Here is a 12,383-nt window from a genome sequence, read left to right on the forward strand (position 1 = left end):
TCAGAGATTTACCTGCAGTTAAAATTGAAATAGTTTAACAGACAGGAGAAAAATGACTGTCATAAAGTAATTTGAATGTCAAGGTTTGAAAAACACCATGCATTTGTTTTTTCTCCATAACTCCTGAGTGAATCTGAATGGCAAGCTAACGTCCTAGAGTAAATAATTCTAAAATGGTGTATCATTTATAATTATTTTGAAGGTCAGTAACTTCTTCCTGCAAAATGGTGATATTTATCAAGCTTCAGCCTGCAATCTGGTTGTCCAACAAGCACTGATGCCTGAAATTGCACAAAAGGCAGCTTTATTGCAGGATTTTGATAAAAGAATGCCGTTAGATCAATAAAAGAAAATCATGTGTTCACAGGAGTGCTGTTATTATGAATGATGATCCTGCAGTTGTAAATCGTGAAACTACACGTTGCAAAAAGCACAGTCGTCCCTGCACATTGAGGTTGGTCAAGAAAGAAGGAGAGAACAAAGGGAGGCAGTTCTATGTGTGCTCCCTTCCTCGAGAATCCCAGTGTGACTACTTTCAAGTGAGTATGTTGCTATACTTTAGAGTAGTCTGAAATCCTTGACGTGACATTCTTCCAGAATGATTGAAGCCCCAAATATACTTCTAAAAGCTGCCATAATATTATCCAATTTTTTAGCTCCTCCTTGTTACCTCTATTTGTTGCCTCACAATCTCCCTATCTTAGTGATTACTGAACCTGCTCTTGATCAAAGAATGATGCCAGAATACTCGCCACAGTGACAGACACAGCCCCTCTACTTCAGAGCTGGTGTTGAAATAAGTATCCACTTGATTCAGTGGTGGGCAAGTTGTTGGAGGGAATCCCGAGGGACAAGATATAAATATATTTGGAAAGGCAAGGACTGATTCAGGATATCAACATGGCTTTGTGCGTGGGAAATCATGTCTCACAAACTTGATTGAGTTTTTTGAAGAAGTAACAAAAAAGATTGATGAGGGCAGAGCAGTAGATGTGATCTATATGGACTTCAGTAAGGCGTTCGACACGGTTCCCCATGGGAGACTGATTGGCAAGGTTAGATCTCATGGAATACAGGGAGAACTAGCCATTTGGATACAGAACAGGCTCAAAGGTAGAAGACAGAGGGTGGTGGTGGAGGGTTGTTTTTCAGACTGGAGGCCTGTGAGCAGTGGAGTGCCACAAGGATCGGTGCTGGGCCCTCTACTTTTTGTCATTTACATAAATGATTTGGATGCGAGCATAAGAGGTACAGTTAGTAAGTTTGCAGATGACACCAAAATTGGAGGTGTAGTGGACAGCGAAGAGGGTTACCTCAGATTACAACAGTATCTGGACCAGATGGGCCAATGGGCTGAGAGGTGGCAGATGGAGTTTAATTCCGATAAATGCGAGGTGCTGTATTTTGGGAAAGCAAATCTTAGCAGGACTTATACACTTAATGGTAAGGTCCGAGGGAGTGTTGCTGAACAAAGAGACCTTGGAGTGCATATTCATAGCTCCTTGAAAGTGAAGTCGCAGGTAGATAGGATAGTGAAGAAGGCGTTTGGTATGCTTTCCTTTATTGGTCAGAGTATCGAGCACAGGAGTTGGGAGGTCATGTTGCGGCTGTACAGGACATTGGTTAGGCCACTGTTGGAATATTGCATGCAATTCTGGTCTCCTTCCTATTGGAAAGATGTTGTGAAACTTGAAAGGATTCAGAAAAGATTTACAAGGATGTTGCCAGGGTTGGAGGATCTGAGCTATAGGGAGAGGCTGAACAGGCTGGGGCTATTTTCTTTGGAGCGATGGAGGCCGAGGGGTGACCTTCTAGAGGTTTACAAAATTATGAGGGCCATAGATAGGATAAATAGACAAAGTCTCTTCCCTGGGGTTGGGGACTCCAGAACTAGAGGGCATAGGTTTAAGGTGAGAGGGGAAAGATATAAAAGAGACGTGACGGGCAACTTTTTCACGCAGAGGATGGTACGTGTATGGAATGAGCTGTGGTGGAGGCTGGTACAATTGCAACATTTAAGAGGCATTTGGATGGATATATGAATAGGAAGGGTTTGGAGGGATATGGGCCGGGTGCTGGCAGGTGGGACTAGATTAGGTTAGGATATCTGGTCGGCATGGACGGGTTGGACCGAAGGGTCTGTTTCCATGCTGTACATCACTATGACTCTATTTAGCGGGACAGGCCTCATTTAAACAAGTGGTACAGATTTTCATATCAACAGCTTCACTAAGGTCAGCACTGCCGAGGATGCTGAGGTGATTATTGCAGCTGAATATATACCAACTTTAGATTTGCTGGTTGGCTTTCCAGTCCCAAAGCCGAAGTTCTCAGTTCTGCATCAGGATTCACAGCTGGAACTGCAGACAAGTGCACAGGAAACTTTGAATAGTGAAAAGAAAAGAGATTTTTTTTTTAAGAAACTGCTGCTGATGTTGAATCCTACAGACCATCAATTCTGAGATAATCAAGGATACCAGACCATGAGGTTACACTGTGTGACATTATCAATTTAGGAAAAATTCTGCGGTAATTAAAATGCAACAGTCATTTGAACATGAGCATTTTATGATTTTCATTGAACATTTTTATTATTTCAGCTAAATATGGCAAAAAGAATCTGTGAACCTGAAGTCAGTTTTATCAATGTCCGACAGTGATTAACAACAGATTTCATTTTTAAAAAGTCCAATATTGCAATGCCACAAACTAAATTTAGTGTAACCTCAATTTAATTCACTTTGATACCTCTAATGATTATGTACCATTACACTAAATAGCCTCCAGAGGGCACTTCAACACCATTCAAAAACCTGAAGGTGAATAACCACAGTATTCAAGACTTACTATGACTTATATCCCACAGCAAATGAATTAATACAGAATTTGCTTTAAACCTCAGTGGCACTGTAGCTAGACTGTTGATTGAACTATTCAAAATTACTTTTGAAATTGCAATAATTGCTATCTGTACTAGGTAATGGATATAATTGAGTAATATGTTACAGTAAATTGTGTAGAACAGTGTTTCTACTATTTATAATTTAATTACATTTGTTCAGCTCAGTTACACATAATTTGTATAATACGTTTGCAAATCAAAAAGATTTTGCTAATTAACTGAAGATTATAATTTTAATTATGTAGATCTGAATATATTTTACACATCTAGAAAACTGCTGTAGAAATAGACTTGTTTGCATCAGCCATGTTATACAGAAAATGATCAATTAAAATAATTATCTGCAAAACAAAGTAATTCATATGTTAGACATTGCTAAAAGGAGATGAGAAGGTTTTTGAATTGCACTCATCAAGATTGGGATGCAAGAAGTAGATTAAAAAACAGTTACACCAATTTAGACAGCATGAGGATCATAATTGGCGATATAGCGAGTTATCTGTCAATATGAAGAAGAGGTAATCACAAAGAACTGTAACTCTGAAACAAAATGGAGTACGCTAGAGCAACACAGCAGCTCTGAGAAGTGTTTTGATGATTTTAAATTTGTTTCCAGTGTGACTCTTAAAGCAATCTATTATTTAATAAAAGCAAATTACTGCAGATGCTGGAATCTGAAAGCAAAAGAGACCAAAGGAGAGAATGCTTGAAAATCTCAGCAGGTCTGGCAGCATCTGTAAGGAGAGAAAAGAGCTGACGTTTCGAGTCCAACTGACCCTTTGTTAACACTTTGACAAAGGGTCAGTTAGACTTGAAATGTCAGCTCTTTTCTCTCTTTACAGATGCTACCAGACCTGCTGAGATTTTCCAGCATTTTCTCTTCTGGTATTATTTAATAAAGATGTCCAAAAGCAGAATCATCTTAAATTATGGCATTCTTTTCTGAGACTTGCAAGTACTATGGGTGGCACGGTGGCTCAGTGGTTAGCACTGCTGCTTCACAGCACCAGGGTCCCAGGTTCGATTCCAGCCCTGGGCGACTGCCTGTGTGGAGTTTGTACATTCTCCCCGTGTTTGCGTGGCGTTCCTCCGGGTGCTCCGGTTTCCTCCCACAGTCCAAAGATGTGCAGGTCAGGTGAATTGGCCATGCAAAATTGCCCATAGTGTTAGGTGCATTAGGTCAGAGGGAAATGGGTCTGGGTGGGTTACTCTTCAGAGGGTCGGTGTGGACTGGTTGGGCCGAAGGACCGGTTTCCACACTGTAGGGAATCTAATCGGTACAATCTGGTTAAGTGCAATTGGTATGCTGTTTCACTTGAACTGAGCAGCCCCCAGTCTCACTCAGATTACACAGTAAAGGTAGGGGGAGGGGGGGGGGAGGGGGTGGTGTCCCAAGCTCTGAACAGGTATGCTGCTTCTTTGTATTAAACTCACAAAAGATTTTGTCCATTAACAAGACGTCACATTCAAGACAAAATGTCATTTTGCCTACCACAAAAAATTAGTAGTGTGATATGATTTTTCAGGGCCATGTGATGCCAGTATGCAAGCAGTTTGTTCCAATTGGCAAACCATACCAAACAGCAGGTCCCATTGACTAATCATTGTGGGCAATATGTAGATTGTGCTCAACCACCCTAAACTGGCAAACTTCAAAGGTATGCCCATAACTAGATGTGATTCTCCTTTTGGAAATCATTTATTAAATAATCTGGACTGTGTTGAGAGTTACACTGGGAACCAACTTAAAATCAATAGTTAAGCTCGCCGTGTGATTCATTTGTGCATGCTGGAAGCTACATATATTAATACACAGAGCCCTGTTTTATGTAGGCAAAAGGAAATAGCAACCAACATTGGATTTTGCCAATCTCTGCTGCATTTCCTTGATAACACCTTGAACAATCAGAGTCTACCTCATTGATCTGAAACCAAAGATTGCTAGCTAACTGGTCTTGCAGCACATCCATGCTAATGATGGACCAACCAGTCAGCACCTTCTTCTCATGCTGTATAAACCAGTGTGTCCCCTTTTCATGTCCATTTCTGGCATCATAATCCCTAAAAGGGTGAGATGAAGAGCTTCAACTTATCTTTTAACAATATTTAAATTCTGTACTATGGAGCAATTATTAATATGTAGAGATTAATTACATCGGGACAGCAAATTCAAAACTTTCCTGCAGGTGAGTTCTGATCGTATTCACTGTCTCCTTTGTAAATACCACAATATCAGTAGCTTGCAGTTATACAGCAACTTTAACATAGTCAAACATCCCAAGGTACTTGACAGAAAATAATCAAGCAAATGTTTTTCATTCAGCCTCAAAAGACAGATACTAAGACAGTTGACTTGGTTAATGTGGTAGATTTTAAGAAACATCCTAAGGAGGAAATGGAGGTAGAGGGGTGTGAGTAGATAATCTCAGAGCTTAATGCCTTGATAGTTGAAGAAATAACTAGCAGTGCTGGAACACTGGACATGAAGGACATGCAAGAGGCCAGATTTGGCATGGCGTGGATCATGAAGTTTGGAGAAGTTAATGACAACAGGGAGAGGGGCAAGAGGAACTGGAGAATTTCAAATGTTTCTGTGTTGGTAATGGAGGCTGAGTTTAAAAGTCAATGCCTACAGACCGGTCAGTTTGACCTTAGAGGAAATCTTTAGGAATGATAATCCAGGACAGAATTAATCATCACTTGTTCAGTTGTGCATTTAAGAAGAAAACCAGTATGTACATATTACTTTCATACAGAATTTTGATGTAACATGTAAATGCAAGAAAGTCTTGCATTTTTTTTAATGTGTATACCTATCACTGCCATCAAAGGTCTCAAAACACTTTACAGCAGTTAAGTATTTTTAATACATAGTCACTAAAGTAGAAAATTTGGCAGCCAAATGGCATACCACATTACACAAACAGCAGTGTGATAATTATCAGATTTTGTTTTGTGATTCTGACTGAAAAATAAGCATTGACCAAGATACAGGGAAAATACAGAAACTCCTCCACAGAAGGGACATACTGTCCTTCCTGAAATTAAATGCAAAACCCCTCCCCTCCCCACCAGCGTTCCTACCATTAGGGAACCGTGATGTAGTTACTGGGTTTTGGTCTGAGGTGCAAACCTTGTGTGCTAACTGGAAATTTCAGTGGGTGCATCATATGGCCCTGTTTTCCTCACTTGCAACTAATTGGCTGTTTTGATTCCAAAAAAGACTCAGGGTCAGAATGTAATACTAAACTCGCACTATGGCCAGCTATGCAAAACTTTGGGCCTACCCACTTCTAATCTCAGTCCCGCAGCTGACTGGAAACCTTGTCCAAGAGGACTGTTCTCATTGGTTGCAAGGCGAAAATGAAGACTTCAGATGTTGGAGATTAGAGTCAAGAGTGTGGTGCTGGAAAAGCACAGCAGGTCAGGCAGCATCCAAGAAGGAGAATCAACGTTTCAGGCAAAAGCCCTTCATCAGTAATGAGGCTGGGAGCCTTGGGGGTGGAGAGATAAATAGGAGGGAGGTGTGGCTGGTGGGGAGGTAGCTGAGAATGTGATAGGTAGCTGGAAGTGGGAGTAATGGTGATAGGTTGGAGAGGAGGGTGGACCGGATAGGTGGGAAGGAAGATGAACAAGTAGGACAGGTCATGAGGGCGATGCCAAGTTGCAAGTTTGGAACTGGGGTAAGGTGGGGGGAGGATGAATGAGGAAATTGGTGAAATCCACATTGATGCTGTGGAGTTGGAGGGTCCCGAGGCGGAAGATGAGGCATTCTTCCTCTAGGCGTCAGGTGGTTAGGGAGTGACGATGGAGGAGGCCCAGGACCTGCATGTCCTCGGCAGAGTGGGAGGGGCAGTTGAAGTGTTCGGCCACAGGGCGGTGGGGTTGATTGGCGCGAGTGTCCCGGAAATGTTCTCTGAAGCGCTCTGCAAGTAGTCATCCTGTCTCCCCAATGTAGAGGAGACCGCATCGGGAGCAACAGATACAGTAAATGATGTGTGGAAGTGCAGGTAAAACTCTGATGGATGTGGAAGGCTCCTTTGGGACCTTGGAAGGAGATGAGGGGGGTGGTGCGGGCACAGATTTTGCAATTCCTGCGGTGGCAGGGTAAGGTGCCAGGAGGGAAGGGTTGTCTGGTGAAGGGATGTGGACCTGACAAGGGAGTGCAAGGCCGAGTGATTGGCGAGTCTACCTGAGGTGACAAGGGGAAGAATAGTCTGTTATGCGGAGTGATGATTTTTGATGCAGAAACATTACCAGATTAGTATTGGAGATTTCTTTAAAATGTCTGTGGAGTCTGTAATAGTTTTTTAGGATTTGCAGCAATTGCGAACCAATCAATTTCAATTTTCTTAGATAGCATGAAATACTAGTATATGTAATCTGGTGATGTTTGACTGACAAATTGCACAACAGCAAAGAAATTAAGATCAGAAATAGATCAGACCATAGTGAAAGCCACAGGTAGGAGAGCTGGATGGTGAAAGTGACTGGCAGACATAAAGTGGAACAAGGAGTTTGTGTGAGAAGAAACCAGCAAAATACCACAAAAAGATCGATTTTCGATTTGATAAGAAGGAAAATTGAACTTCAGGATCTCCATTTGGGGAAACGATGTATAAGCGAGCTAAAGGCGGGTGGGCACACTGTTAGCACTGTTGCCTCAAAGCACCAGGGACGATGGATTCAATTTGGCTGTCTGTGTGGAGTTTGTACATTCTCTCTGTCAGTGTGGGTTTTCTTCCCACAGTCCAAGATGGGCAAGTTAAGTAGATTGGCTATGTTAAAAATTGCCTCATAGTGTGCAGCGATGTGCAGGTTAAGTGGGTTAACCATGATAAAATCTTAGGGTTGGTTGAAAGGTAAAGCTGGAAGGCTACTCCATCAAGACTCTCATGATCTGACTAAGAGAAGGCCGGATAGTAATGTGCCATGTCAGTGCTAATCATGTCAAGGACTTCACATGGAATGCATCTGCTTGCGAATGTGAATCAGGAGCTGAATTGAGTTGGACAGCTATTGTGCAATTGTATGCAGTGCTACTTTTTGAATAACCAGTAATGTAGGTTGTTTAAGATGCATCTTTGTTCTATAGGCTATTTGAAGTGAAATTTTATCTTTTATACTTTGCTGTTATTTCATGTTTAATTTGCATGGTTCTGATTGGTATTAAGGTAAGTTACAGGAAGTGGAATGCTGAATAAAAACACATTTTGTGGAAGCTTTTTACACTCAAGGAATTTACAAGATATACCAAAGTAAAGAGAAAACAATGTTTCTATTTTTATTTTTTTTTAGGAAAACACCCGAGTGGCCAGTGACAAGCACTGCCCTTCACATCAAAGGGCAATGCTGTGTGATCAAAACAGTGAAGGGGAGGGTAGGGACTAAATCAAAATAAAAACAATGTTTCTACAGTGTAAGTAGAGAGCGCTGATTGGTTGGTAAGTGGACTCTGATTGGTAGAGGCATTATCATTAGAAAATACAACAATTAAATGATGACTGACAGTTAATTGCTAAGATTTGTCTGAATTTTAAACCAGGCAGGTTGATTCTGAATTAATCAAAGTATTGCTCTGAGAAATGAATCAGAGTTGAAATCAGGGCAGTGTGTGCACATGTTGCTTGAAGACAAAGAACAAGTCCCTGTGCATTAATTACAAAGCTTCCAGTATGTGAAAGGCTTCGACAAAATGCCTTTATTTTCAGCAGTACTGAAGTAATTGGAACCTTGTGGTAATTTCTTCTGTTGGGGTCCTTTAGTAAATATGAGTAAATTGTTTTGTGGTTCAGTCCCACCGGGATTGTAACAGTATTGAGTGGTTAGGCTCCACACCGTACCACTTGAGAGTGTGGTGATTCAATCATAACTTCAACAATTACCCAAAGAGAGATCTTTTCAGAACAATGGGGATAAGACTTAGGTGGAGGTGATAAAGCAAATTGTTGTTCTGGAGTGCCAGAAGGGATGTGAGAGATTGAATGAGGTATAATTGTGCTGTAACCGTTCTATAAATTGAAAGTAGGGATGATTCTTTTTAAAAGATGTTTTGTTGGACGTAGTACTATTGTAAGTCAGCAAGCGTTTTGGATCCTGGGTATTATTGTTAAATGTAAACAGCAAACATTGTAAGCCTTACATATCACTTGAGATTTCATCTTTGATGAAAAGGTCATCATTGTTTTGCTGAAAATTGCAAACACTTCACAAATATTCACTTATGTCATACAATTATGTTCATTTTCTGTACTGCAATGTGGAAAGAAATGGCGTAAGCACTTGAAGTATTTGAGACTGATTTTGTAAACTTGAAGTAAACAATTATGTGCAAATTCTTGAGAATTAACTCTACTTTGTATTTCATAGTGGGCTGATTTGCATTTTCCATTCTGCAAACATGGAAAACGATGCATCATGAGGACAGTGCTGAAACTTGGCCCCAATAACGGACGTAACTTTTATGTGTGCTCACAAGGAATAGGAAAACAGTGTAATTTCTTTCAATGGGCAGAGAATGGATCAAGCATCAAGATCATGCCAGACAGCTGAAACTCCACTCGTATTGCTGAGGCAAGCATTTTTGGAATAGGACCAGAAAATGAAGAAATCTTTGAATTATACATTTTTATAAACACTTAAAATTGTAACTGTTTCTGAAATCTTTATTTTGAATCAAGATTATATTTATTCCTCCCATCATTCCTAACTTTTCCCTTAGCGCTGACCATATCAAGTGAATTTTTCAAAATTAGTATTTTTAAGTAATGTCTTTTGTTCTTTATTTTATCTCTGTATCATTCTGTAACATGTTTCAGTAAATGATTAGATCCTCCTTGTCACCTGGCTTTTTCTGTGTATCTTTGTAATAAAGATTAATAAATTGGAGAATCTGTTTTTAAACACACTTGATTTTATAGGTGTAATAAGCAACAGAATGTGAATTTCCTCAACTGAAATTTCAGATTCTGACTTAATCCAAGGATTATGTACCTCTAAGGTCTGTAGATTTCAGATTTTTGAAGAGGTGACAAAGAAGATTGATGAAAGCAGAATGAAGACATTGTCTACACAGACTTCAACAAAGCATTCAAGGGTCCGCATGGTAGACTGGTTAGCAAGGTTAAATCATATAAGATCTGAGGGAGCTAGGCAATTGGATACAAAATTGGCTTGAAGTTAGGAGACCGAGAGGGATAGTAGAGGGCTGCTTTTTGGACTGGAGGCCTGTGACCAGCACTGTGCCTCAAGGTTCGGTGCTGGTTGCACTGCTTTTTGTCATTTATATAAATGATTTGGATCTGAATATCAGAGGCATTGTTAGTAAGGTTTGCAGATGACACCAAAATAGGTAGTGTGGATAGTGAAGATTATCTTAGAGTACGATAGGACCTTGATCAAATGGATCAATGGGCTGAGGAGTGCCAGGTGGAGTTTAACTTAGATAAATGTGAGGTGATGCATTTTGGTAAAGCAACTGGGGCAGGACTTGTACACTTATTGGTAGGTCCCTGGGGAGTGCTGCTGAACAAGACACTTAGGGGTGCAGGTGCACAGTTCCTTGAAAGTGGAATTGCAGGTAGACAGGGTGATAAAGAAGATATTTGGCATGCTTGCCTTCATTGGTTAGTGCATTGAGTATACGAGTTGCAGCTGCACATTGGTGAGACCACTTTTAGAATATTACATACAAATCTGATCACTCTGCTCTATGAAGGATGTTGTTAAACTTGAGAGGGTGCAAAAAAATTGATAAGGATATTGCCAGGACTGGAGGGTTTGATTTATAGGGAGAGGCTGAATAGACAGGGGCATTTTATCCCTAGAGTACCAGAAACTTTGGGTGTCCTTATAGAGGTTTATAAAATTATGAGGGACATAGAGTGTAAAGCTAAGGTCCTCTTCCCTAGGTTGGAGGAGTCAAAAACTAGAGGGCATAGGTTTAAGGTGAGAAAGGAAAGACTTAAAAATTATTTCGTACAGAGGGTGGTGCATTTCTGGAACAAACTGCCAGGGGAAGTCGGAGGCAGGTACAAATACAACATTTAAAAGACATCTAGATGGGTATATGAATAGGAAGTGCTTTGAGGGATATGGGCCAAATGCTGTCAAATGAGACAAGATCAGTTTAGGATATCTGATTGACGTGGATGAGAAGGACTAAGGTTGGACTGTATGACTCCAAGTACAAAAGAATCCTCTGGTCCTGTGAAAGGATTCTAAGAAATTTGGTTGGGATATCGGTATACAAACAGTAATTCTGAATATAGTTTATCCACCAGCAAAACAATTAAACCTCTGTCCATGAAAGGGAAGATGGAATTTAAATTGTTGCATTTATTCTGTCAATACTGTCTTGCTATGTTGTCTGCAAACCCAACCCAGTTATTTTTAATAGTAAGATTTGAGTGGTGATTTATTCTTCTCAAAATTAGTTATAATTGTATTGACTTAGCTTCACCCTCTAGGATGTATAGGATTTTTGTTACTTGATTAAATCAGTCATTATCCCATTCATAAGCCTAATTTATAGTTTATTAATAAAGTATGTACTGCGTTTGATTTGTCATACTAGTTATCCAATATTCATTCCTGGATGTGCTATAATTTTTTACTTGATGATACACTATCAGGGCTAAAACTATTGTTTTTGAACAATCAAATTCCTGTCACAAGCTAATGATTCCATTCCCATACTGCACCATTTTCTCATATTGAATTAATGATGTTCCTGTTTGACCCCGAGCAGCATTTCCAATGCTGTGTCCTCTTCATCACTAAAGAAAATCAACCTTCATTCCTGTTACATCAATTACTAATGCACTATCTCAAAAATTTTTCATCTTTTCCCTCCAGACATAATTATTTTATGAGTGAGCTTTGAGAACATTTGTAGCTCAGGTTGAGGTTCAGGCTGAGCTGGAAGGTTCGTTTTCAGACGTTTCATCACCATAGTAGGTAACATTATCAGTGAGCCTCCGGTGAAGCACTGGTGTTAGTGACCTGCTTTATATTTATGTGTTTAGGTTTCCTTGGTGACATCATTTCCTGTGTTGTTGCCATTTCCTGTTCTTTTTCTCAGAAGGTGGTAAATGGGGTCCAAGTCAATGTGTTTGTTGATAGAGTTCCAGTTGGAATGCCATGCTTCTAGGAATTCTGGTGCGTATCTCTGTTTGGCTTGTCCTATGATGGATGTGTTGCCCCCAGTCGAAGTAGTGTCTTTCCTCATCTGTACATAAGGATACTAGTGAGAGTGGGTCATGTCTTTTTGTGGCTAGTTTTTTGCCTGTTTGTCCAGTGTAGTGTTTGTTACAGTTCTTGCAAGGTATTTTGTAAATGACATTAGTTTGGCTTGTTGTCTGCATTCGGTCTTTCAAGTTCATTAGCTGCTGTTTTAGTGTGTTGGTGGGTTTACGGGCTACCATGATGCCAAGAGATCTGAGTAATCTGGCAGTCATTTCCAAGATGTCTTTGATGTAGA

General features: G+C 40.2%; 1 protein-coding gene across 2 annotated transcripts in view; it reads left to right on the forward strand.

The window, feature by feature from the left end:
* Window positions 1-9,743, forward strand: part of neil3 (nei-like DNA glycosylase 3) — a 62,183-nt gene extending 52,440 nt beyond the window's left edge. For both annotated transcript variants that reach the window (XM_072594595.1, XM_072594596.1), the window contains exons 9-10: window positions 368-539; window positions 9,272-9,743. In XM_072594595.1, the coding sequence (XP_072450696.1) occupies window positions 368-539; window positions 9,272-9,454 (355 nt within the window). In that variant the 3' untranslated portion in view covers window positions 9,455-9,743. The remainder of the gene's footprint in view (window positions 1-367; window positions 540-9,271) is intronic.
* Window positions 9,744-12,383: the final 2,640 nt, after the last annotated feature.

This window comes from Chiloscyllium punctatum, chromosome 2, assembly GCF_047496795.1.
Source record: "Chiloscyllium punctatum isolate Juve2018m chromosome 2, sChiPun1.3, whole genome shotgun sequence".
NCBI lineage: Eukaryota > Metazoa > Chordata > Chondrichthyes > Orectolobiformes > Hemiscylliidae > Chiloscyllium > Chiloscyllium punctatum.